General features: G+C 39.8%; 2 protein-coding genes and 1 long non-coding RNA gene across 4 annotated transcripts in view; 1 reads left to right on the top strand and 2 right to left on the bottom strand.

Annotated features, from left to right (window-relative positions):
* The window catches only part of ek1 (eph-like kinase 1), a 135,054-nt gene extending 116,373 nt beyond the window's left edge, over positions 1 to 18,681 (bottom strand). Inside the window, 1 exon segment of one of the 2 annotated variants that reach the window (NM_131095.1) lies at positions 18,470 to 18,681. In NM_131095.1, coding sequence (NP_571170.1) covers positions 18,470 to 18,557 — 88 coding nt within the window. In that variant the 5' untranslated portion in view covers positions 18,558 to 18,681. 2 annotated transcript variants of the gene reach the window in all.
* LOC147838064 (uncharacterized) overlaps positions 1 to 23,182 on the top strand; it is a 225,325-nt gene that overhangs the window by 24,894 nt on the left and 177,249 nt on the right. The window lies entirely within an intron of this gene.
* LOC147838065 (uncharacterized) lies at positions 10,950 to 17,600 on the bottom strand. The gene is made up of 2 exons (XM_087309585.1): positions 17,538 to 17,600; positions 10,950 to 17,105 (listed from the first exon to the last, which is right to left on the bottom strand). Exon 2 carries the CDS (start codon positions 16,907 to 16,909, stop codon positions 11,165 to 11,167), a length of 5,745 nt encoding a protein of 1,914 aa, XP_087165711.1. The 5' UTR covers positions 16,910 to 17,105; positions 17,538 to 17,600; the 3' UTR covers positions 10,950 to 11,164.

The following is a 23,182-nucleotide window of genomic DNA, read 5'->3' as shown; positions in this document are numbered from 1 at the left end:
AAATGACCCATAGACAGGAAGCACATCAGCTTGTGAATCCCAATGAGCACAAGGCCCATTTCCCAAACTAATAACGTGTGTAATGTGTGTCAGCCACGACTGACTGGACATGCCAAGGTCAGTTTAATGATGGTGTAAACCGGCTGCTGTCAGACATGGCATAAAATGGTGACCTGTGTGTTATTTAAAAGAAGACAGCAGGGAAGATGCTCTTGGGATACCTCATTATAGACACACATACACACACACAGCCTGGACCACACCTGCGCATCGCTGTGGAGATGTACAAAAGACATAAAACTGGACTTCAAATCCCAGCGGCATGAAACAGGTTACAACAACACAGTGCCTCAGGTCATAATTAGGGGGATTAAACGGGGCCGAACAAGAATGACATCATCTTTGAGCCTGTGGTTCATATTCATAACAACCCTTTATAATTAAAAATGATTAAAGAGACTGGCTTCTGAGAACTCTGTTGATGAATAAGATGTTGGCTGATGATGAAAACAACATCTACATCAAACATATGAAGTAATAAGCATAAACATCCAATGAACAGACTGCTTGAAGAGAAAGACACCCAGACGTTATAATGATAATCATTTATTGTTCTGCAGAACATCAAAGTAGCTGGTTGATTGTGACGTTTTTGAAAGATTGTTGTTTTGACTGTATCGGTCTATAAAACGAAAGTAAATGGGGTTCTGACTAGGGCTACACAATATATTGTTTCAGCTTCAATATCTCAATCAATGATATAACTATTATATGGCTAGGATTTGTTATATTGTGGATTTGTTATATCGTGATATAACTACAGCACATCACGATTTAACTATTGCTACGCAATGTGATCATTAGCAATAGTTATATCGTGAGTCTGTGTAATGTTGAGTCTGGATTATATTTATTATTTCGAAAGTGTTTTTTGAGGCCTGTGACTGGGTTTTAAACGCATTTAGGCCTAAAGCCTGGTTTATACTCGACGCGTTAGATAGTTCGCTTGATTGTGACATCATCGCAGTGTTTGCAGAGGTTCACTTTGGGTGCACGCGACATGATTTTGGCAGATGGAGCGTTTGTTTTCTTTTTGAGACTGAAATGAATAGAGTAGCGTCATGTTTGATTTGAGTTGAATATGAAACACTTTTAAGAGATTTTGTCTGAAACTGTATGACTGTAGACATCTTTATGATTCATGATCATAGAGATAACCAGATGATCAATAATTCTTGCTAAAAATTGCAACAGTCGAGGAAAAGTTTTTGTTAAAAAGTAAATTAAAAGGAAGAACCTGAGGGAAGTTTGTTGAAGCCATAAAAGGACATGGCAAAAGTGGAGACCCATGTACACAGTTACAGAATATGTTTTCCCATCATTCATAGATTTTACACTGATGTATATATTACAATTTTGAATTTAAAACAATTTAATAATTACAAAACTATAATTAAGGAACAAATGATTTCTTTGATAACTGGAAACGAATATTTTATCCTATCGGTTTACAATATACTGATGCCCTGTTTTTCTAGGCTTTATTGGTGATTGATGACAGGCCATCTGTATTTTTTAGTAAGTGTACTTTTTTTGGTTTTATTCTTGCCATAATAAAAAAAATGCATTTGCAGAGCGACCCATGTTCTGCTGTCATTGATATTTTATTAAACTTTAATAGATTACATTTTAATAGGTAAAACTGTTCAAGATATAAACAAAAGACATCAAAGTTTGATTAAAAAATCTTGAATTGTTATAAAAATCCTTATAATCATTAAAATCATTTCTAAAAATGATTAGTTTAAAAATCTTAAATGATATTAATGATATGACAAAGTTCAGGAAACTTTCTCTGTTTATCCGTCAGACGGTCAGTTTCTTTTGACCGCCCCTGTCACTTTAAAGAATATCACAACGGCAAACGCAGCAAGTATAAAAGCCTCTGTTTCGTGAGGTGCGTGGAGATTCGCAGAGGTGTGCAGAGATGCACAATGCGGCGCCAGGCAAAAGTGAAAAATCCAGCTTAAATATCTGAAAGAAACTGAGACTTCAATTTTTAGTCAAGAAAACGTGCAATAGGGACCATCAAAATAAAGTCTTACCAAATATTGTAACGTTACGGTTTTCCAATATCGTGCAGAACTAGTTCCAACCATCAAAATGGCCATTTCAGATGGACTTCAACATTTGAACATCTTGTTGAATTATTCAGATAATTTCAAAATATCTTGAAAAAATGCCTTTTTTTATGACGAAACTGAAATTTCAAATTGACCAAAAAAAGAAAGTTCACAGTTCTTAGATGTCAGTTATTAGTCACATTGATGTATAAACAAACTAGGTCTTTCTACAGTATGTTTAGTTCTAAAGTGTTTTTTTTTTTTTTTTTTTTGTTAATTGTCCTGCACCTAGACTGCAGCTCTGCACAGAAAGTTTGGCCAGAGGAGAAATGGTCATGCCCAACAGAGCCTAATTTCTCTCAACATTTTTTTTTCTCTTGTTTGTTCCTCGCCACTGTTGTCACTGGCTTGCTTGGTTTGGAACTTGTGGAGCTGCACATCGATAGATTTGCTCTTCACCATTTGGAATTTCAGCAGTAAAAATTAAACCACACTGAACTGAATTAAACTTCAACACTGAAAACTGGACTGACACAGTTTCAATTTACTAGAACTTGATTTGATACAATCTACATTGTAAAAGCGCTATAGAAATAAACATGAACTGAATTAAACTAAATTAAATTTTATGACTACTGTATGACTACTGTCTACTTTTTATCCAATGTCTACTGCAGTTAAAATATTTATCCCAGTTGCTGGTGAAATCCTAGTATGTTTAATATTTAAAGCAATTCATGATGTTTATACTAAAAAATTTATTATATTTCTTTCTCTTTGTTTTTAAATCAATACAGTAACACACTGGACAAAAAGTAATCTAAGAGTAATTAAAAAGTGCTTCGAAAAAACAACATGAAGGAATTGTGAGGAACCCAGCAGTTTTTATAGTGTAGAACAATATCTGTTAAATATAATCCCACCTCCGTTTTTTAAAATGTATTTAAAATGTATTATTATTCAACTTACAAACCAGATTTAACATTTCTGAAATTTAAAATTTCTAAGGTGTTGGCTTGTCCAAAACTGTCATGTGTTTGCCAAATAACTTTCATTACATGGGTAAAAATAATCTTCCAAATTAAGCACAAATCTTATTACACTGTTGTTTTGCTGCACAATTCATGACCACAGCAACCCACAGACCTAAATGTAATAATTAGCATTCAGTTTCTATCCCAAATGAGGAATTTTCATAAAACAGATTTAAGCAATTTTAACACACCTATTTAACTTCAATCAAATGGAAGAATATCTTGTCTTACACACATAAAACGGACGTTTTTTTCATTCGGAACGAGTCTCTAAGCAATTACGCCTCGCATTAACCAAATGCAGGGGTCCAATCCAATAAAACCTCCCAGGAATCATAGCACACAGGCTTCAAACCCCCAGGAGGGCAGACCATCACTGATAAGCGTAGTGCTGTTAATGAGATACGCACAACAGGATTCACACAGTCTCGCGCATTAAAAAACATTAGGGCTGAATATTGGGAAAAGAGAGTAGAGAGCATATTAATGAAGGTGAAGAAGTGGGCCGCACAATAACCACAGATCAAAGCCTTTGTCGGGCTAAAAGGGTCTCATGAACGTAAATGCAAAAGGGATCAGTTTTAATCAAGTCTTATTACTTTACCAGAATTCCAAATGTCTTGAATGCAAACACGCAAAACCTTTGTACAAAAAGGTGGCTGATAAAACACAATGCACTTTGACCCCCTGACAGATCTTCTGCCTTTGATTGACAAGTATGATAGTATGAGATGGGATTTGGATGAATAGGACTAAACATGTATTGTGTATTATTTTACAAATTTCATGAAATGTTCGTTGCTTTGGATTCAATTGACTTATGTTAAAAAGAGCTTAATATATTTAAACATAAATGAACAACACAAATATTTCTTCAACAAAACAATGAAGATTACATTTCTAACCAAGTTTCTAACCAGGTGTTACGTTAGTTGTAACATAAAACATCCATAATGACACTAAAGGGGGTGGAGTAACAACTTCTATAGAGAAAAATCTGCATCATTTTTTGTGCAAATTATATTCACATGATTTTTTTAAAAATCCAATATTAGTTTTTGTAAAGACATCAATTTGCTTTCCATATTACTTAAAATATAAACAGCACTGTAACTAAAGGAAGACGCACAACAGAGCTGAGGACCCACGTGCAGTATTTATTAAATAGAGAATGGTCAGATAGACAATGGTCAATAACAGAAGCAAACAAGTACATAAACGGCAATCCAAAAGAGTAGTCGGTACACAGGTAAAGAGATCGGTCAAGGCGGCTAACAACAAGAAACGGCTAACGTGAAACTGACATTTCAACAGTGTCGAATCCCGAATCGCAAGGGTTTTGAAACACTGCTCTGAAGCATGATCCGAAACACCCAGCAACAACTATGTTTTATGACCAAAACAATACATATTTATTTACAAAGTGTTTATTTGTATGTCAGACCAATGATAAAACAACACGTTACAAGAACAGAGCATTTCAACCCTAACATCTCTGCCCCACCCTGAGTTCAAACGCATTATCGCTGCATGCTAGTCAGGAACTCTCACCGATCCACAAAGGCCCCGTTTACACTAGAGCGTCTTAGATCAAAAACGATCTGTGTCCACACTAGCGTTTCACCTAGCATTTCTGAACATATCTTCGTCCATACTATGCCACCAAAAACATGTATCACGTGACCATTCGCACACTCTCGGCATGTACGATCTAGTATAAACAGGAAGCATGTGTCTTGCTCAGCATTTGGTTATTGTTAGTCAACAAAAGCCGGTTGAACAATAAATGCGATGGCAGAGAAAGCAAGAGAGGTATTTTTGTGGACAGACGACGAGGTTGAGTTGTTACTAAACGTAACAAGTGAATAACTGCACAATGTCGCCTAAAACAGACAATATTGCAAACAACGCTCCCATTTCTGTGTCCATGTTGTTGTTTACATTGAAAGGCTCGTCTGCTGTCTTCCTGTAGCATTAAAGCCATGTGTTATAGTCCTGTGATAGGGGCTTGACGAATAAGGGAAGGATATGCAATGACACAAAAGCCCCAATCAGGTAGTGAATCTCAGCAGCCCTGCCTCCGTTTTCAGATGTCTCCGTTTTTGCCCATCAAAACTGAGACAGAGCAGCAGCCTTTTAGAATGAAAACGGCTATTCCAGCGTTTCCAAAACGATCTGTTTTCGGTGCTCGAAAACTCCGGCGTAGTGTGGACGGATGGCGTAACTGTAGCAAAACTTATGCGTTTTCAAACTAAAACGCATTAGTGTAAATGGGGCCTAAATCCCTTGAGGTTTCAACTGTACAATGTGGGGTTTAATACCTGAATTTAACTTTTTCTTTGCTAAAGCTGTTCCAGTGCAAAACATAAAGATGACTACTAGGTGTCACAGGTTTCAAATGTTTCAAAGCAAAACACATTTGCTTTGACTGTTTTAGTGTTTCATGAAGCCTTGCTTTGCCCCCTACTAGGCACAGAAAGTCAAAACAAGGAAAACACTTCATAGTGTACAAAAACAAGACTCCGCAAGGTGTGTGTGCAAGAAGGGTGTATAAATAGTCTGTGTAATGAGTCCTTGATCAGCTTCCAGCTGTGTGTGTGTGTAATCATGGGTGAGCCAGAACAGGTGTGCGTGAGGTGCATGACAGGATTTGTAGTTCATAAAATGACAGGATTGTAGTCCGAGTAAAAGCGAATGTTTACCAGTGATCTGCAAGCCTGGATTGTTGGTAATTATGACAAGCACATATAGGGCCTTTATTTCCTTATGCCAAATATTATTGAAAATATTCCATATTCTATTCTAAAACATGAAACCACTAATATAATCATTATTATTATTATTATTAGGCAAGCTAGTGTAGAAATGTTCCAACCAATAGTCCAATGTCATATACAGTACAGATACATTTCTTAATAAATAGCCAACAAAATTATAACCATTAACATGTATGTCTCCTCTATATTTTATGTGTTTACAAGCTTTGAAGACCTAATGTAGATTCTGCTTTTAAATCATATGTCACCTGTAGCACTCGTTATAAACCGCGGCTGCTTTCAAAATGGTTTTCAAAGTGCAGCCTAAGTGGAGGACAGTTATCAATACTTTGTAATACTTAATAGCTAATTACACGTAAGAGAGATTACTTTTTTTAAATGTTGGAATGTTCAAAAGCAATAGGGCGAAGGGGGGATAACTGGGAATAGAACACAACCAGCAACTATGCTTAAATACATGTCTAGAGGAGTAGTTGTAACCACACAAGTCTGCGATGCAGTTTGCAACGGATTTGGGAAACAACAAATCAATTAACCATGTTTATAACAACGGAACTTGTTGCAACTTAAGTTGGCTAAGGATTGTTTTCAGAAACACACCCAGATCAGTGAGATAAAATATGACACTGATATGTTCAAATCAAGGTAAACAGCTCAATAATAAATTTATTGTTTTAATAAGGAGATTTGTATAGTGTGTTTAAACCGGTGGAGCTCAAACCTGCTCTCCATCCCTATTTCACAGCATTCATGAGCTTCATCCTGAAATGCCACAGGCACTGAGACTCATTCTGCCGCATGAGCCGTCTGATCCGTAGCAGTGTGGTGCAGCTGGGGGCGATAAGGTCTAAGGTGTGCCATTCAGAACAGCAGGAGTCAGAAATAGAAATAGCTCTCCTGTTAATGGATTTGACTCATAGTTATAGATAAAAACAGCTCTGGGAATTCAAGTTGACTCTTTCAACTGAATCAATCCACAATTTTATTGGAAATATGTGCCTGTATCTACAGTATATTTATGCTAAACTTAGAAATCACTGAGATTTCTGGTTGAAATAACCACTGGGGAGAGCAAAAAAGGCCCAATACTTTAAGACACTTTTACCATAATGCATTATTTGAAAATCACAAGGGCTGCATGCTAAATCAAAGACGTAAATTCTGTAATCAGTAGTGAATCTCTAGAACATGCTTTTAGATACAATGTTTACTACACAGAGCTGTACTTCACTGACAAGCTACGCAAAATATTGCTTTGGATATAATAATCACTATAGTCAAATTGCAGATAATCAATTAGTGATATTGACAGATGTTTTCGTAGGTTTTTAGTGAACTACAGCAGTTGGTAGCAAATCTGAAAGCATGTGAAAATAGCACATATAATGATGTTTTTACTCTAAACTCATTTTTTTGAGGGTAACACAATTTTATTTTTTATATACTAACTTCATAACTTAAGGCAAATGTTGTTGTTGTTTTTTTTTAATCCTTCTGTGCGATGATGAGCATCTTACACAGAAAAAGCCGTACAACATATTTTATAGTATTCTAAGCAGTGGCACAGGCATTACATCATCAGAAAAATTACATTAAGAACTCAGATGAACCATATGCTGTCTTATTCGTGTGTTAATTAACCACACTGAATCATTAAAAGAAGTTTAATGGCCACTATTTCCTGGGTTTTTGTGAGACTCTCTAGAGCGCCCTCTGGCCTACGGAAGAGATATCCTACTGATCACACAACTGTGTAACAGGGTGGGCATAACAATAGCAGATTTTGCTAAAGCATGCATGTTAAAAATAACAATAGACAATCTCAGATTCACTTGAAAGACAAGCCCTTATAAAACAGCTACTAAAATCTTAAATTTAAACAAATAAAATGTATGATGGCTTCCTCAAATGGGATTTTGTCTCATTCACAAACTAGCCTCTTTGCAAAATACAGCAACATTACCTTCGATGTGTAAAAAAAAATAAAGAAAAGAAAAATGTCTTAGTTTCTAGTTCAGTGTTGTAAAATGTGTCCCAAGTTCACAACCGAATAATGTCTTGAGCCGAGATAGCATCACTGCTGCAACCAATTAAGATCTTTAATTGTATCTTCAGTATAATACCAGTCGACCATTTGAAGTGTTCATACACAAAACCTTCTTTATACCATCTAGACAGGAAAATAACCAGCACCCTCAAAAAACAAAAAGGAAAGCTACAGGTTAGACTAATCAACAGACTTCCTCGGACGACCCGCAAACAAGAGAGATGCAAATTTATGTCAGTAGCTAAGAGATGCTGAGAGGGAGAGTGAAAGAACGAGAGCAAAACAGAGCCTCTGAGCACAGCTGAATTGAACAGAAAAAGTGTTTTCTCATGCTAATTTCCCTGCCGGAGCGCTGGGGAGGGAAACAAAAGCAAACGAGAAACCATCACTAAATGCAGTAAGAACGTGCACAAAAGACGAGCTAATGAGAGGGACCTTAGCGCTAACTAGAAAAACAAGAGGGCAGCGGAAGGCACTTATTAAAAATGAGAAGATCTTTATACAGAATAAAACAGGTTGTCACTAGTGCCTATGCTTTCAATTTACAAATAGTTAAACAACTGTAGAGCAATGCTTCTTCTCAGTTGGCTTCAGTCAAGCATCTGGATTCTACACCTAAACGGCAACCCAATGTTGCATCAGAAGAACAGCTTTAAGCCAAAAGACATGCAAAAATTCTTAGCCATAAATATTTTAATTCAGATATCATGTACTTAGACTGGCTAACGCCTTAGCGGTAACTAGAAAAACAAGAGGGCACTTATTAAAAATGAGAAAGTCTTTATACAGAGTCAAAAAGATTGTCACTGATGCCTATGCTTTCGATTTACAAATATCTTAAAACAACTCTAGACCAACAGTTCTTTTCAGTTGGCTTCAGTCAAGCATCTGGATTCCACAACTAAATGGCAACCCAATGTTGCATCAACCTAAACTACATGTAAAAAAAATTATCAGCCATATACATTTCAATTGACATATCATCCACAAGACTGGCTAACAGCTTAGCGCTAACTAGAAAAACAAGAGGGCACTTATTAAAAATGAGAAGAACTTTATAGGCTACGGAGTGAAAAAGGTTGTCACTGGTGCCTATGCTTTCGATTAACAAATAGTTAAACAATTCTAGAGCAATTTTTCTCTTAAGCTTCAGTCAAACATCTGGATTTTACAGCTAAACGGCAACCCAATGTTTCATCAGAAGAACAGCTTTAAACCAAATGACATGCAAAAATTATTAGCCAAATTTCAATTCAGATATTATTGACTTCAACTGGCTAATATATTTACCTATGCTAAGTATGCTAACTATGCTAAAAAATCCTTAGTTTTTAATTGACGGGTATTTTCAGTTTATTTACCCATTTATTTATATATAGGACCTTGTTTTCTGCTTTACCAACGTTGAAAATTTAGTGTAAGATTTAACAAAGAGACTTTTGTTGACACTTTAAGTATATATAAAGATATAAATTCATATGCAACACATTCTTTGTTCTTTTTCTAAGCTAGTACGTTTTACAAGCATTTTTTTAGGGAATTTAAAAACTTTGTTGCAACATCTTGGTCTTTATTATCTCCAGAGGGGTATAAATATCCAAGCACTGCAGTAATGGCTTCCAAAAACGGAGAATGTGCTGAGGAAGTCAGTCATTTGGACTCTGAATAGAAAACCAACGTAGTCATTACCATTAAATATGTGCTGATGTGTTTCAGTTTGGCCAGAAGACAGATATCAAGCATATGTCGATATGGGAAAAGTCTACCAATCCTAATGTAGAAAATGCTTACAAGGCACAAAAAACTCCAGAACAAGAACTTAATGAACAGTTCATCGACACACAGAAGTAGATCTGCCCTCATCACAAATGTTCACAGAATCACATTGTAAAATCACCTCAGGGATACCGCCATCTGGTGAGTAGAGGAAATGCATACCTCTAAAAACCCTGCAACTTACACAGGTAAACGACAAAAAGGACGCTAAAATATGCTAAAATGTGCTAAAGATGAAAGAACATGAGCACAAAATGATTTAGACTTTACTCCCACCACTGTCAAAAGTGTATTTTAATTTCCCAAAGCTTCCTGTCAGCCAAAGACATGTCAGCTCTACACAAAATCCTATCTGATAGATTCCGCCTAAATGTGTATTAAACCCACCATTGAACCTTCCTTTTGACAAGAGCACAATGGGTGGCTTTAATCCTAATCTCATAACAATGAAGAGTAAACCCGTTTTAATCCAGTGAGGTTAATTTATTGTCTGCTTTTTGAAGGTTCGGAGGGAAATAAATCTGTAGTAAACTGACATATCCTGCATCCTAGAACATTTAAGTCCAAGAAAACTCATCTGATATTTAAGATGACAATACAGCTGTTGGTGAGTTTGTTAAATGGCACTGGCTTTACTATTTATGATGTGATCACCAGGGGGCGTCGGTAAGAACGCACAAGTCAGGCTTTGTAGTTAGCTGATGGTTTTACAGCATTTATTTGCAGTCATAAAGGCACATGCGTGTGTGTGTGGTATTTTCTAGAAACAAGAGAGAAATGTTCCACAATGATTAAACTGCAATTGGTATAATATACAGAACAATATAATATGACATAATATATATATAACATCAATTATGGCATACAAGTAAAGATTAACAGGGCATCAGGTCTAAATATGCAGTAAACACATACATGTGAGACACATCCAATGCCCAAATACTGAGTAAACATGGCATTTACATTGCTTAACACTTAACTAATTTACATATCAACACACTTCAATGGTAAATAAACTTGCGGGGATAACATGTGCGTCGTTAATAATGGCGTTTGCTCGGAAGCGCGCACCACCTGCGTTGATGACGTAATTGCAATCATGCGGTCCGATCGTCATTCAAAGTTTGCGTTACAACATTAAACCCATATACTACGTGTTAGAAGCACACAGACAGAAGACATGAACACTTACTTCTCGTGACGCACACACAATAAGCCACTGCATCGAGCTGTTAGCCAGAATGTATTGAACTGCAATGTCCGGCTACAGGAACGGAAATGATATGCGTCTTCTGGGCGGGCCAGACCCAGCTGTCAATCAAACCAGCATCAAATCAGAACGCCAGATATACCTGGCCTTTTCAACAGCCGCCCCAATTTACTTAGTAAATTTACTACAGAAAAGGCCTAAGAATTGTCATCATCTGGTAACTGTGGTAAACGGATCAGTTTACTCACAGGTCTAACATATTTGCGATCACCCACTTGTACTTCAGCAGTTCTTATACATCCATCTGCTCCAGGTATTGTGTCAGTGATCTTACCCACAAGCCAGAGAGCTCTGGGAAGTTGTGAATCGATTATTATCACTACTGTCCCTTTCTCCAGATTCTTGGCCTTGTCAGTCATCCATTTTGCCCGAGTCTGTAGTTGAGGCAGATAGCGCTTTATGAAGTGTGCCCAGAAATGATCCGCCAGTATTTGACTGTGTCTCCATTGCTTCTTGCTCAGTAGTTCTGTTTTTGGATAGACAACTTGTGGCAAGCTGGAGTCAGGCCGCCCCATTAGAAGGCTATTTGGAGTTATAGGGTCAATGTCAGCCACATCGGATGGCACATAGCCCAACGGCTTGGAATTGAGAATTCCCTCGATCTCTACCAGCACTGTTGTTAGTACTTCCTCTGACACATGTTGTGCTCCAAGCGTCTGGTTGAGTGCAGCTTTCAGGGATCTGATTTCTCTTTCCCATATACCCCCAAAATGGGGAGCTCCAGGTGGGTTAAAGTGAAACTCAATCTGTTGCTTTGCAAGTTGGCTTTTCAGGGTAGGTTGCAAGTTGTTGAATGCTTCTGTCATTTCTCTCTCACCTCCCTTGAAATTAGTACCCTGGTCTGAAAAGAGCTCATGGGGTTTTCCTCTTCGAGCAATAAATCGGCGTAGAGCCATGAGGAATGAGTCCGAGCTGATGTTGGTTAGCACATCAATGTATACCGCTCTAGTCGTCATACATTTAAAGATAATTCCCCACCGTTTCTCGTTGCGCCGCCCCACTTTGATTATGAAAGGTCCGAAACAGTCTACACCAGTTGAGTAGAATGCAGGTTTGTAAAGTCGAAGGCGAGCAGGGGGTAAATCAGCCATACGGGGGATCTCAGGTTTACCTCGCCATTTTCTACACTCGGTACACTTATGTTGATGATATCTTACAGCCTCTCGTCCTCTCAAAATCCAGTATTGCCGGCGGATCTCAGCATATACTCTTTCAGGACCGGGGTGATGCAATTTTTCATCAAAATGCTGTATGAGTAGCTGACTCAGGGGATGTTTGGGTTCTAGTATTATGGGGTGAACAGTTTCTGGATCAAGCAATTCACTGCGCCGTAGACGCCCACCAACTCTAATGAGCCCGGTAGATTTGTCCAACTCTGGAGCAAGGGTAAGTAACCGACTGTTAGAGGGCAAGGGTTTGCCAGTTGTCAGTGCCTCTAATTCAGTGGGAAAGCATGTAGCTTGTGCTTCCTTCAGTAGGGTGATCTCGGCCTCGGCATAATCTTTGGCGGATAAATCTTCTGGTTTCTTGTCTAGGCCAAATTGATCCAAGGCTTTGGACTCAACTGCTTGAGAGAAACTGTGAAACTGAGAGAATCCCTGAATGGCCTGGGAAAAGTCTATTCTAGTTAAGCCACAAAAGCTTATCTTTGTTTCATCATCCGTGTTGTCAGTGTTTGGCTTCACTGAGTCATTGGGCCAAGTAAGTGGGTCTTGCCGGAGGAAATGAGGCCCTAGGTTCCATCTTGTAGGTTGTGCAAGCTGCCAAAGTGATTTACCACGAGTGATATCATCTGCTGGGTTATCTTCAGACTTAACATACTTCCATGCTTGAGGAGAGGTTAATTCTTGGATTTCGGCAATTCTTGTGCCCACAAACACCTTGTATCTACAGGACTCCGATTGAATCCAGGTCAGAACTACTTTTGAGTCACTCCATAATGTTAGGTGTTGGATGGGCAGAGTAAGCTCTCTTTCTAAAAGGCTTGCCAACTGAGCTCCAGTCAGGGCAGCGCAGAGTTCCAATCTTGGAATAGACAGCTGCCGCTTGGGTGCAACTCTGGATCTTGCTGCAATGAACGAAACCTCCACTTGGCCTTCTGTATGTTGTGTTCTAAGGTATGCAACTGATCCGTATGCAGATTCTGACGCATCGCAGAATATGTGAATATCCCTCACACATGTTTCAGCATCCAGATGTGGGCTAGTGTAACATCGTGGGATTACAATTCTCTCAATGTTTTGCAGCTCCTCTTCCCATGTACACCAGGCTTGTTGAAGATCATTGGGCAGTTTGGGGTCATCCCAATCACGACTTTTGTCCCACAACCGTTGTATCAGCACTTTAGCCCTGGTGGTATATGGGACAATATAGCCCAAGGGATCATATTGGCTAGCCAAAACATGATAGATGTATCTCAATGTGGGCACTTGCCTTTCTCGCTGCCAGGCCTTGTAGCCCAGTGTGTCTGTTTGACAGAGCCAGCATAAGCCCAAAGTGGACTCTGCAACATTCCACTGCTTTTCTGAGAGCCACAGTTCATTCTTCTCTGATCTGGCTTCAAGGGGGAGGTGGGCTACAACGGAGGGAATATTACTTGCCCATTGTCTCAGTTCAAACCCACCTGAGGCCAGAAGGGATTGTAGTTTATTCACCAGTTTTGTAGCTTTGTCTTCCGAAGGTACACTCTGCAAGAAATTATCAACATAAAAGTGTCTCTCCACAGACAGGCGTGCATCTTCATCTGGTGATGTGTGGTCCCGGGTATGTTTCAAAACGGCAAACGTGGCACAGCATGGGCTACATGTTGTTCCGAAGGGCAATACTTGCCACTCAAACACATTTACTGGGCTCTCTCGCTGGATGTTCCTCCATAGGAACCTGAGCAGAGGTTTGTCCTCTGGCAGCAGGCGAATCTGGTGAAACATTCCCTTAATATCACTTGTCACGGCAACTGTATGCTCTCTGAATCGAAGTAATACGCCCAGGAGAGTGGAAGTAAGAGTTGGACCTGGCAAGAGATACTCATTGAGATTGTGACCCTCAAACCGAAACGAACAATTGTACACCACTCTGTTTTTTCCATTATGGCAAACCATATGGTGTGGTATGTACCAAGACTCCTGTGACTGGTCTACAGCTTCCGGTTTAAGTTTAATGACATAACCAGCTTTCTCTAGTCTGTCAATCTCTTGGTTGTATGATCTTGCCCACTCTTGGTTTCTGCCAAGCCGTTTTTCTAGGCCTCTGAGCTGAGGAAGGACTGCTTCCTTTGGTGCCTGTAGCATAGGCATCTCTTTCTTGCGTAGCAGAGGGGTAGCATACCTGCTCACTCCATCCACATCCACCCTTACGGTCTTAGACTCAAGCAAATTAATGGCATCTTGATCACAGCGTGAGCGTGTCACTTCCTTTTCTGTTTTGTATGGTAAGGTGTCTATTTTCCATAGTCGTTCGACATTTTGCAGAAGATCAGATGAGGAGACAACTGAGGTGAATAGGCATTGTTGTGCTGAGAGCTGATGCTGAACAACATTGGCAGGTCCTTGCAATGTCCAGCCTAATCTAGTTTTGACACCAGCAGGACCACCTGGTGGACCAAAGCGCACTGGTTCAATTGGGGCAATCAGGTGATGGTGGTCAGAGCCTATGAGTAACAATGGCTGTACTTGAGAGAAACTCTGAAGGGGCAGACTCTTGAGATGATTAAATTTCTCTTGTAGAGCTTGAACTGGATGTGAGTGCTTTGCTAGCCCTAAATGGTTTGCAGTGAACGCACCCCGTATTTTGAATTTCTTGTTGGGCTGAGAGGCAGGGGATAGAGTGAAGGACACCTTGGCACCTGAAAGCACTTGTGTGTCATGTCTGACTGTCCTCAGAGCAAGGTTCTCTGGCTCACCATTGATCTTAAGCTGCTGCGCTGCCTCGTGTAGTAAGATGGTGCGCTCTGAACCATCATCGAGTATGGCGTAAGTTGTCAATGTATGTTTGCCATTGTGCAACAGTACCTTGCTGATTTTTAGAAGAACCTGGCTGCCACCTACTGGACGGTCTAGGTATAGCGTTTGACTCTCTTGTTGCACTTCGGGACTCTTTGCTGCTGCAGACCTGCTATTTACATCATGCAGAGTGGTTAGATGCTTTCCTGTGCAAACTTTACATGCAGCTTTCAACTTGCATTGGGCTGCCTGATGTCTCCCTCCACACTTCCAGCATCTTTTATTATTTTTAATCCAGTTAGCTTTCAGCTCAGAAGGCAGCTGTGCGAAATTACTACACTGATTAAGGAAGTGTTGTTTGTTGTCACAGTATTGACAGTACACTGACCTGTTAAAGGTTTCTTTCTCTGGCTCCTTTGTTGTTGTACTACTCACAGACTGATCTGTACTGTGCAGGATGGCAGTTGGCTGTTGAGGGTGTTTGCGTGGCCGCTGAGTCTCTTTATATGAAGCACTACGTCCCTTTAGCTCACTCAAATTAACTCTACTGTCTGTGGGCTGCACCTGCAATTCAAACTCGAGCCAGTCTGAGAAATCTAACAGGTTAGGTATAGGGTTTCTGAGTGGGTGGACGTACCTTTTGAAATTTGCTCGAAGATCATGGGGCAGTTTGGACATGAGTCTAGCCACGTGTGAGCCACACTGAAGTTCAATACTTCCTTTGTCACCCAGCTGGTCGAGCATCCCCACCAGTGCTCTTACTCTTAGAGCGAACCTCCTAAAAGCCTGGGTATCTCCACTTCGCATGTTGGGGCCTTCCATCAGTTCAGCAATTCTCTGTAATGCCAGCTGGTGGGGCTGTCCATAGTGTTCAGTCAGAGATTGCATGGTGTATGAGTAAGGATAAGGGGAGTTACTGTATGAGTCAGCTATAAGAAGAGCTTCCTCAACTTTCAAATGCTCCACCAGAATCTGATATTTGAACTGCTCCGTAGCATCTTGTGGTAGCAAATTCTCAAGAGATATCTTTAAACGTGCGAATTGTCGTGGGTCTTCTGATGTGAAATCAGGTATAGAGGGTGTGGGGCCTCTGTAGGTGCTCTCTCTAGCAGGGGGTGGGCGGCCAGCAGAGACAAAATTTCTTATTGGATTGTGTGGCTGTATCCTTTCTAACTGTTTGTGAGGCATTAGAACAGGTTGGGTGGCACGATAAGCCATCTGTGGCTGGTTTGGGCCATAACTACCGTAGTCATCTTGGTTATGCACTGGGTATGCCCTGGTATCAGGTTGCGGCTGAGCATGGTAAGGTGAACTATGACGATATGGGACATGTATGTTTTCTGGTAGAGATCTAATACTCATTCTGGACAGTTCATTTGAAATGGCCGAAACACTAACCTGATCATCCACCACAGGTTCACAGACTTCAGCCTCCTTAGCTGCTGGTTTACTGGAGTCCAACCTAAAGGACCGGTGAGAGCGTGGAGCTGGTATTGGTGTGAATTTATCTTGAGTACCAGAAGCCCCAATTGCTGGTTTGGTTCGAGGCAAAGGAATAGGGCTCTGGAGTACAGCAGTTCCAGTTTCAGCTCTTTGACTCATTTCTCTGAGTGTACGATACAGTTGAACATTCTCTTCTCTAAGCCGTTGAATGACCGCTTGAGCCTCTTTATCTTCATATGGCTCTCCATGTCTTTCATTTTCTGAACATTGAATGAAGGGTGTCATCTCGACAGCTCCCTCTGACTGATAATGAGCTCCTTGCCACTCTGATTCACGTTGGTAGAGCTCATGTTGCACTCTGGATGCAGGTGGATAAGTGTGTTGAAACCCACTGTATTCCACTTCAAAATCGGCTAAATGTCTTGGAGGCTTTGGCACTCGTTTGTGACATACTTCTGGCTCAGGCTCTGTAATATGACTGGCTCTGGACATGTTATCCATGATAATCACATCAAACTCCGGCTCGAAGGACCATAAGTTGTTGGTGAGTTTGTTAAATGGCACTGGCTTTACTATTTATGATGTGATCACCAGGGGGCGTCGGTAAGAACGCACAAGTCAGGCTTTGTAGTTAGCTGATGGTTTTACAGCATTTATTTGCAGTCATAAAGGCACATGCGTGTGTGTGTGGTATTTTCTAGAAACAAGAGAGAAATGTTCCACAATGATTAAACTGCAATTGGTATAATATACAGAACAATATAATATGACATAATATATATATAACATCAATTATGGCATACAAGTAAAGATTAACAGGGCATCAGGTCTAAATATGCAGTAAACACATACATGTGAGACACATCCAATGCCCAAATACTGAGTAAACATGGCATTTACATTGCTTAACACTTAACTAATTTACATATCAACACACTTCAATGGTAAATAAACTTGCGGGGATAACATGTGCGTCGTTAATAATGGCGTTTGCTCGGAAGCGCGCACCACCTGCGTTGATGACGTAATTGCAATCATGCGGTCCGATCGTCATTCAAAGTTTGCGTTACAACATTAAACCCATATACTACGTGTTAGAAGCACACAGACAGAAGACATGAACACTTACTTCTCGTGACGCACACACAATAAGCCACTGCATCGAGCTGTTAGCCAGAATGTATTGAACTGCAATGTCCGGCTACAGGAACGGAAATGATATGCGTCTTCTGGGCGGGCCAGACCCAGCTGTCAATCAAACCAGCATCAAATCAGAACGCCAGATATACCTGGCCTTTTCAACAACAGCGCTTCAAATCACAAATGTCAGGGTTTCACTTGACTTCTCAGATTAGAAATATACTTTTCTTACTTACAAAGCACTGAAAGCAGACTTCTTTAAAGAAGTTGGATCAGGTTCAAGGATCAAAATGTATGATATTGGTCTGGCTAGGTTAGAATAGTAAGTCTCTGTGGGAGCAGCTCTCTCTGATCTCTCCTAATTAATTGTTTAATTAAGCAAATGAGTGTCTCACATTCATTTGTCACTGCTCACGGCACAGCCAGCTCACCCATCCCTGCCAATTCTACAAAGACTTCACAAACCACACAAATACAGAATTTTATTCTGAATTTCCTCAAATGTCGCCTATATTGTCAGTTGTTTTAGATTTTATTATGCATTATGTATACTTATGTAAACCACACACCAGTGACAACAGGGATGTATTTTCAAAACAAACTACCACAAGTTCTTAAATATAACTTACTAGCACTGTAACATCATATTGAAGTCAAAACACATCCATGTTTTAATTCTACTGATCCCAGCAATGCAAGTCAAATCACTCGAGTGCTCGTCAAATGATGACTAAATTTCATTATTATTCGAAACTCCTGAACTCGAAATTTCCACACACAAAAACGCTAACACTAATGCATGTTATATCTTCAAAACATCCCATAAACAAACGTAGCAACATGCATTTGCAGGTTTCATCCACAATTCAAAATCCACGAACATCCAAAGCGCACGAACATGACAGCGATTGTATGCCTTACCTTCATTATCTGGATAATTCCTCAAGGCTTGACACAGCACTAGTATGTGAAAAGGAGCAAGGAAAGAGTAAATCCTAAAGAGAGCCATTTTCAGGCGGCTCCACGCGCCCGCATCCCTGTGCGTAAACTTGGGCTGATGAGCCGGTGGCTGCGCTGGAGAACTGAGCTGAGCTGGAGAGGAAACTGCGCGCCTGTTTGAAGCAGGATCCGACACTGGCGCGAGCTGCTCTCTGTGGCCACAGCCTGCTGGATGAAGGGGCGTCACGCGTGTGTGAGCGTGGCGTCAAAAGTAGGCGTGTACGAGCGCGTGTGTTTTAGAGAAAGACGTTTATTTAAATGTTTTGTTGTAAATTGTGCAAAATTAATTCTTAATGTCTGTAGATAGATAGATAGATAGATAGATAGATAGATAGATAGATAGATAGATAGATAGATAGATAGATAGATAGATAGATAGATAGATAGATAGATAGATAGATAGATAGATGGATAGATGGATAGATGGATGGATGGATGGATGGATGGGTGGTTTGGTTGATAGATGGATGGACCGACAGGTGGTGGAACAGAAAATGGATGGATGGATGACTGAATGTATAGTGATAGGACATATAAATGGATGGAGCTAGATGAATAGATAGAAGTGGAGGTGGGTGATTGAGTATGGGAATGGATTTTTGGACACATGAATGGAAGGAAGGTCAGATGGAGGGGCTGAAAAATTAATGGATGGAAGGATGGATGGCCAGTGTTGCTTAGACAAATATATGGATGGATGAATGAATAAAGGGATGGATGTATGGGTCAGGAGATGGTTGGATGGATCTACAGAGAGCTGGACAGATGGATGGATGAATAAGTGTATGAATGAATGAATGAGCATGAATGAATGGATGGATGGATGAATGGATGGATAAATGGATAGATGGATGGATGGATGTGTGAGTGGGATGGATGTGTGGGTTGGTTGATAGATGTATGGATGGACGTACAGGTGGTGGAATAGAAAAATGGATGGATGGATCTATGCATGACATATTTAGTGACAGAACATTTAGATGGATGGAGCTAGGTGAATAGATGGAGGTGCAAGTGGTTGGTTGGTTATAGCGATGGTTTATTGGACATATGAATGGATGGAAGGACAGATGGAGGGGCTGAAAATGGATGGATGGATAGCCAGTGTTTGTTAAACAGATATATGGATGGATGAATGAGTGGATGGTTGTGAATTGGGTCAGGAGATGGTTGGATGGATTTACAGCTAAACAGATGGATGGATGAACAAGTGTATGGATGAATGAGTGCATTGATGGATGTATGGATCTGTGAGTAGGATACATGTATGTGTTGATTGATAGATGTATGATGGATGGACAGGTGGTGGAATAAAAAAAAGATGAATAGATTACTAGCAGGTGAATTTAGTTAAAGGACATATAGATGGATGGAGCAAGATGAATAGATGGAGGTGCAGGTGGTAGATTGGGTATGGGAATGGATTGCTGAATATATGTATCGAAGGAAATACAGACGGAGGGACCAAAATGGATAGATGGATGGACAGTGTTGGACATATGAATGACTAGATGGAAGTGTGAGTGGGTTAGGAGGCTGGATGGATCCAAGAGCTGGACATCTATCTATCTATCTATCTATCTATCTATCTATCTATCTATCTATCTATCTATCTGTCTGTCTGTCTGTCTGTCTGTCTGTCTGTCTGTCTGTCTGTCTGTCTGTCTGTCTGTCTGTCTGTCTGTCTGTCTGTCTGTCTGTCTGTCCGTCCGTCCGTCCGTCCGTCCGTCCGTCCGTCCGTCCGTCCGTCCGTCCGTCCGTCCGTCCGTCCGTCCGTCCGTCCGTCCGTCCATTTGTCTGTCTATCTATCTATCTATCTATCTATCTATCTATCTATCTATCTATCTATCTATCTATCTATCTATCTATCTATCTATCTATCTATCTATCTACTGTATATGTCTGTCTGTCCATCCATGTTTATTACATTGATTTATCAAAACAGAATCCCGTTGCCAACTCTCACATTTTATCAGAAATGGTTTTGACTCAAATCACTGACCATTAGTGACAGATAGCTATAGGCTTCTAGATCAAAAAGACAGATTTGGGTCACATTACTGCCCTTCTGTGGCACGTTCACCTGCTAGTCATATCACAGGCACATGGACGCAAAGTGAACCAACACAACAGGACCCATTAGACCAAATACCTCAGTGTTTGGTATTTAAAAGATGAAGGTCAAATCAATACTCTAACTGCTCTTGGAAAAAGGCCACCATTTTTTCCCTTCTACCAGCTGGTTCCTCTTCCACACAGAAGCTCTCAAAAGCTCTGTCACAGACCAAAAAAATATGACGTGGTTGAATGCGATGGCAGGGAGCGTAAATGAGATGTCTCTGTGTAAACCCTCTCCAACAATGGCTGACAGACAATCAGGCACACTGCCCGGGGTGTGTGGAGGAGTGCTGGGGTGTTTATGATGGCTCAGACAAGCCCGTACACACCACAGCTGAAAAATAAATGCAGTGAGGTTTTTCAGTGCCTCTGTCTTTTTATCCGCGTTTCTCTCAGTCTTTCTCTTGCTGTCTATCACACTGTTGGTGACTGGCAGGACGGTCTGCAAAAAACACATGAATGCTGAAATCAGGAACTTTTTAAAAATGCATCTGTAAAAAAATCAATGATTTGAATGTTTATTTATTTATTGTATGTTAATTAAACTGATATATTTCCGTGGGGAAAAATGGTGTAGAAACAATTCAATGTTCAAATGCAAGGCAAAGTAATTCACTAAATGAACTGTGAAATTTGTAAGTAAAGCATTCTCCATGGTATCACTGTTAGATTTACAACTTTGTTCGTGTTTCTCTTTCTTCTAAACACAGTAAAAGAAATGTTAGACTGGTAACTTGTTTCCATGCAATTACAATGAATGGAGACTAAAGCTTTGAAGCATAATGAAACAGTTTAGACCACCATGAAAGTGTCATAAAAGTGGTCTATACGACTTCAGAATGGTCTTTCAGTGCTTTAGTATCCGTGAGAAACAAACTAAAGTATTCAATCACATTTTTCTTTTTCTGTGTGTTTTCAAGTCTAATCAATGAGTTGAAACTGAGAGCAAGATGAATCATATTTGTAAAGAAATCATTCAGATTTTGTATTTCTGAACTGTGAAAGGATTTATTTACAGGATCTGACTCCTGTAAGAACAGCTGATTCGCAAGTTGATCAAGAACCAAATACAAAACACAAGTGAATAATTGATTAATGAGTTAAACCAGAACCAAATGAGATCAAATTTGAACCATTTATATAGTGTCAAAAGATTCGCTTTTAAGATCTGGCTCATCAAAACTGTTCATTTGCAAGTTAAACATCGCAAATTTTGTTATGATCAATTTTTCGATATAGTAAGGATCATTCACTGTATATTGACATTTTTTTGAATTTCCAAAATAAAATGAAGGTGGATACCTAATCAGTGAGTTAAACTTGAGATCCAAATAAGTCAGATTTGTGCTGAAAAAAATCCATACTGGTTTTGTGAACTGTATCAAAATAATGAATCGTGAGTCAAATTTAAACGTAAAGATTACATTTTAGCTGAAATTGTAATGTTTTATTTATGAATTATTTTTTTTACAAATTGTGAATCTTTTGGGATGTTTCACAAAACCATTTTGGATTTGACATAATTAGTTCTCAGGATCAGCTCACTGATTTGACTTAAAGAAGACTATAAAAGAAAGCAAGCTATACTCCACTATTGATCTTCATGTTGTTTCTGGGTCTTCTGGGTCTTCTTCATGTTGTTTCTGGTAAACACTATAAAGGTATCATTAAATTAATCTTAAAATCCAAGCGGATTCATAGGAATTTGATATGCTTAATTTGTAAATCAACTCTTCTTCATGTGAAAAAATCTTTTGATGTGGTTCACAAACCACAATGAGTGATTTGTTTAACAATCTGGTTAATTTGAATGTCAGATTATTCTTACTAATTTAATTTAATGAGATGTTTTACTCATGCACTATACTATTTTTCTGCATTAATGTTCATTTTGCATAATTTTAAACTTCTACCAAAATAAAGCTGAATAAATGATAACAGAATTTCCTGAGTGAACTCTCTCTTCATATCGGCCTACTCTAAAATAACTAAGACCCTGCTGAATTTTTAAAATTACCCCCCTGCATGCATCAGTGACCTGTCAGATGAACCTTCCTGTTTGGGGAAAGACGTGGTCACGACGTGTCTTCCACACAGCACCACATCTCCAACATGAACCCGATTCATTATTTAACACAGAGCAGTGAGAATCTACACCCATCAGCCTGAGAATCCAAAAAAACAGATCTCCAATAGCCGCTCTTGTTAATGGAGAGGGAGGGACTTTGACAGGTTTAACAGGGCTGACAAATACACATCAACCTTCAACCCGAGACCTCCCGTTGGTTTGTGCAGATAGCTGGAGTCTAATGAGGCTTGCTGGCAAACTCCAGAGGGCCAGACAGAGCATGGATGATCGTGTCAGCTGCAGCCGAGAGCCACATGCTTTCATATTTGTCTATCATGGATGTGTAACCATGGTGGAGGCATAGGAAAGGGGGAGCTCACAGTGGAGCTCTTGAACTTTGAGCAGGGGCCCCTCTGGAGGTCCAGATCCCCGCTGCTGCTGCATATGGG

This window comes from Danio rerio, chromosome 24 (genome assembly GCF_052040795.2).
Source record: "Danio rerio strain M-AB ecotype USA chromosome 24, GRCz13ab, whole genome shotgun sequence".
In the NCBI taxonomy this organism is placed as follows: domain Eukaryota; kingdom Metazoa; phylum Chordata; class Actinopteri; order Cypriniformes; family Danionidae; genus Danio; species Danio rerio.
This window is presented reverse-complemented; position numbering and strand designations above follow the sequence as displayed.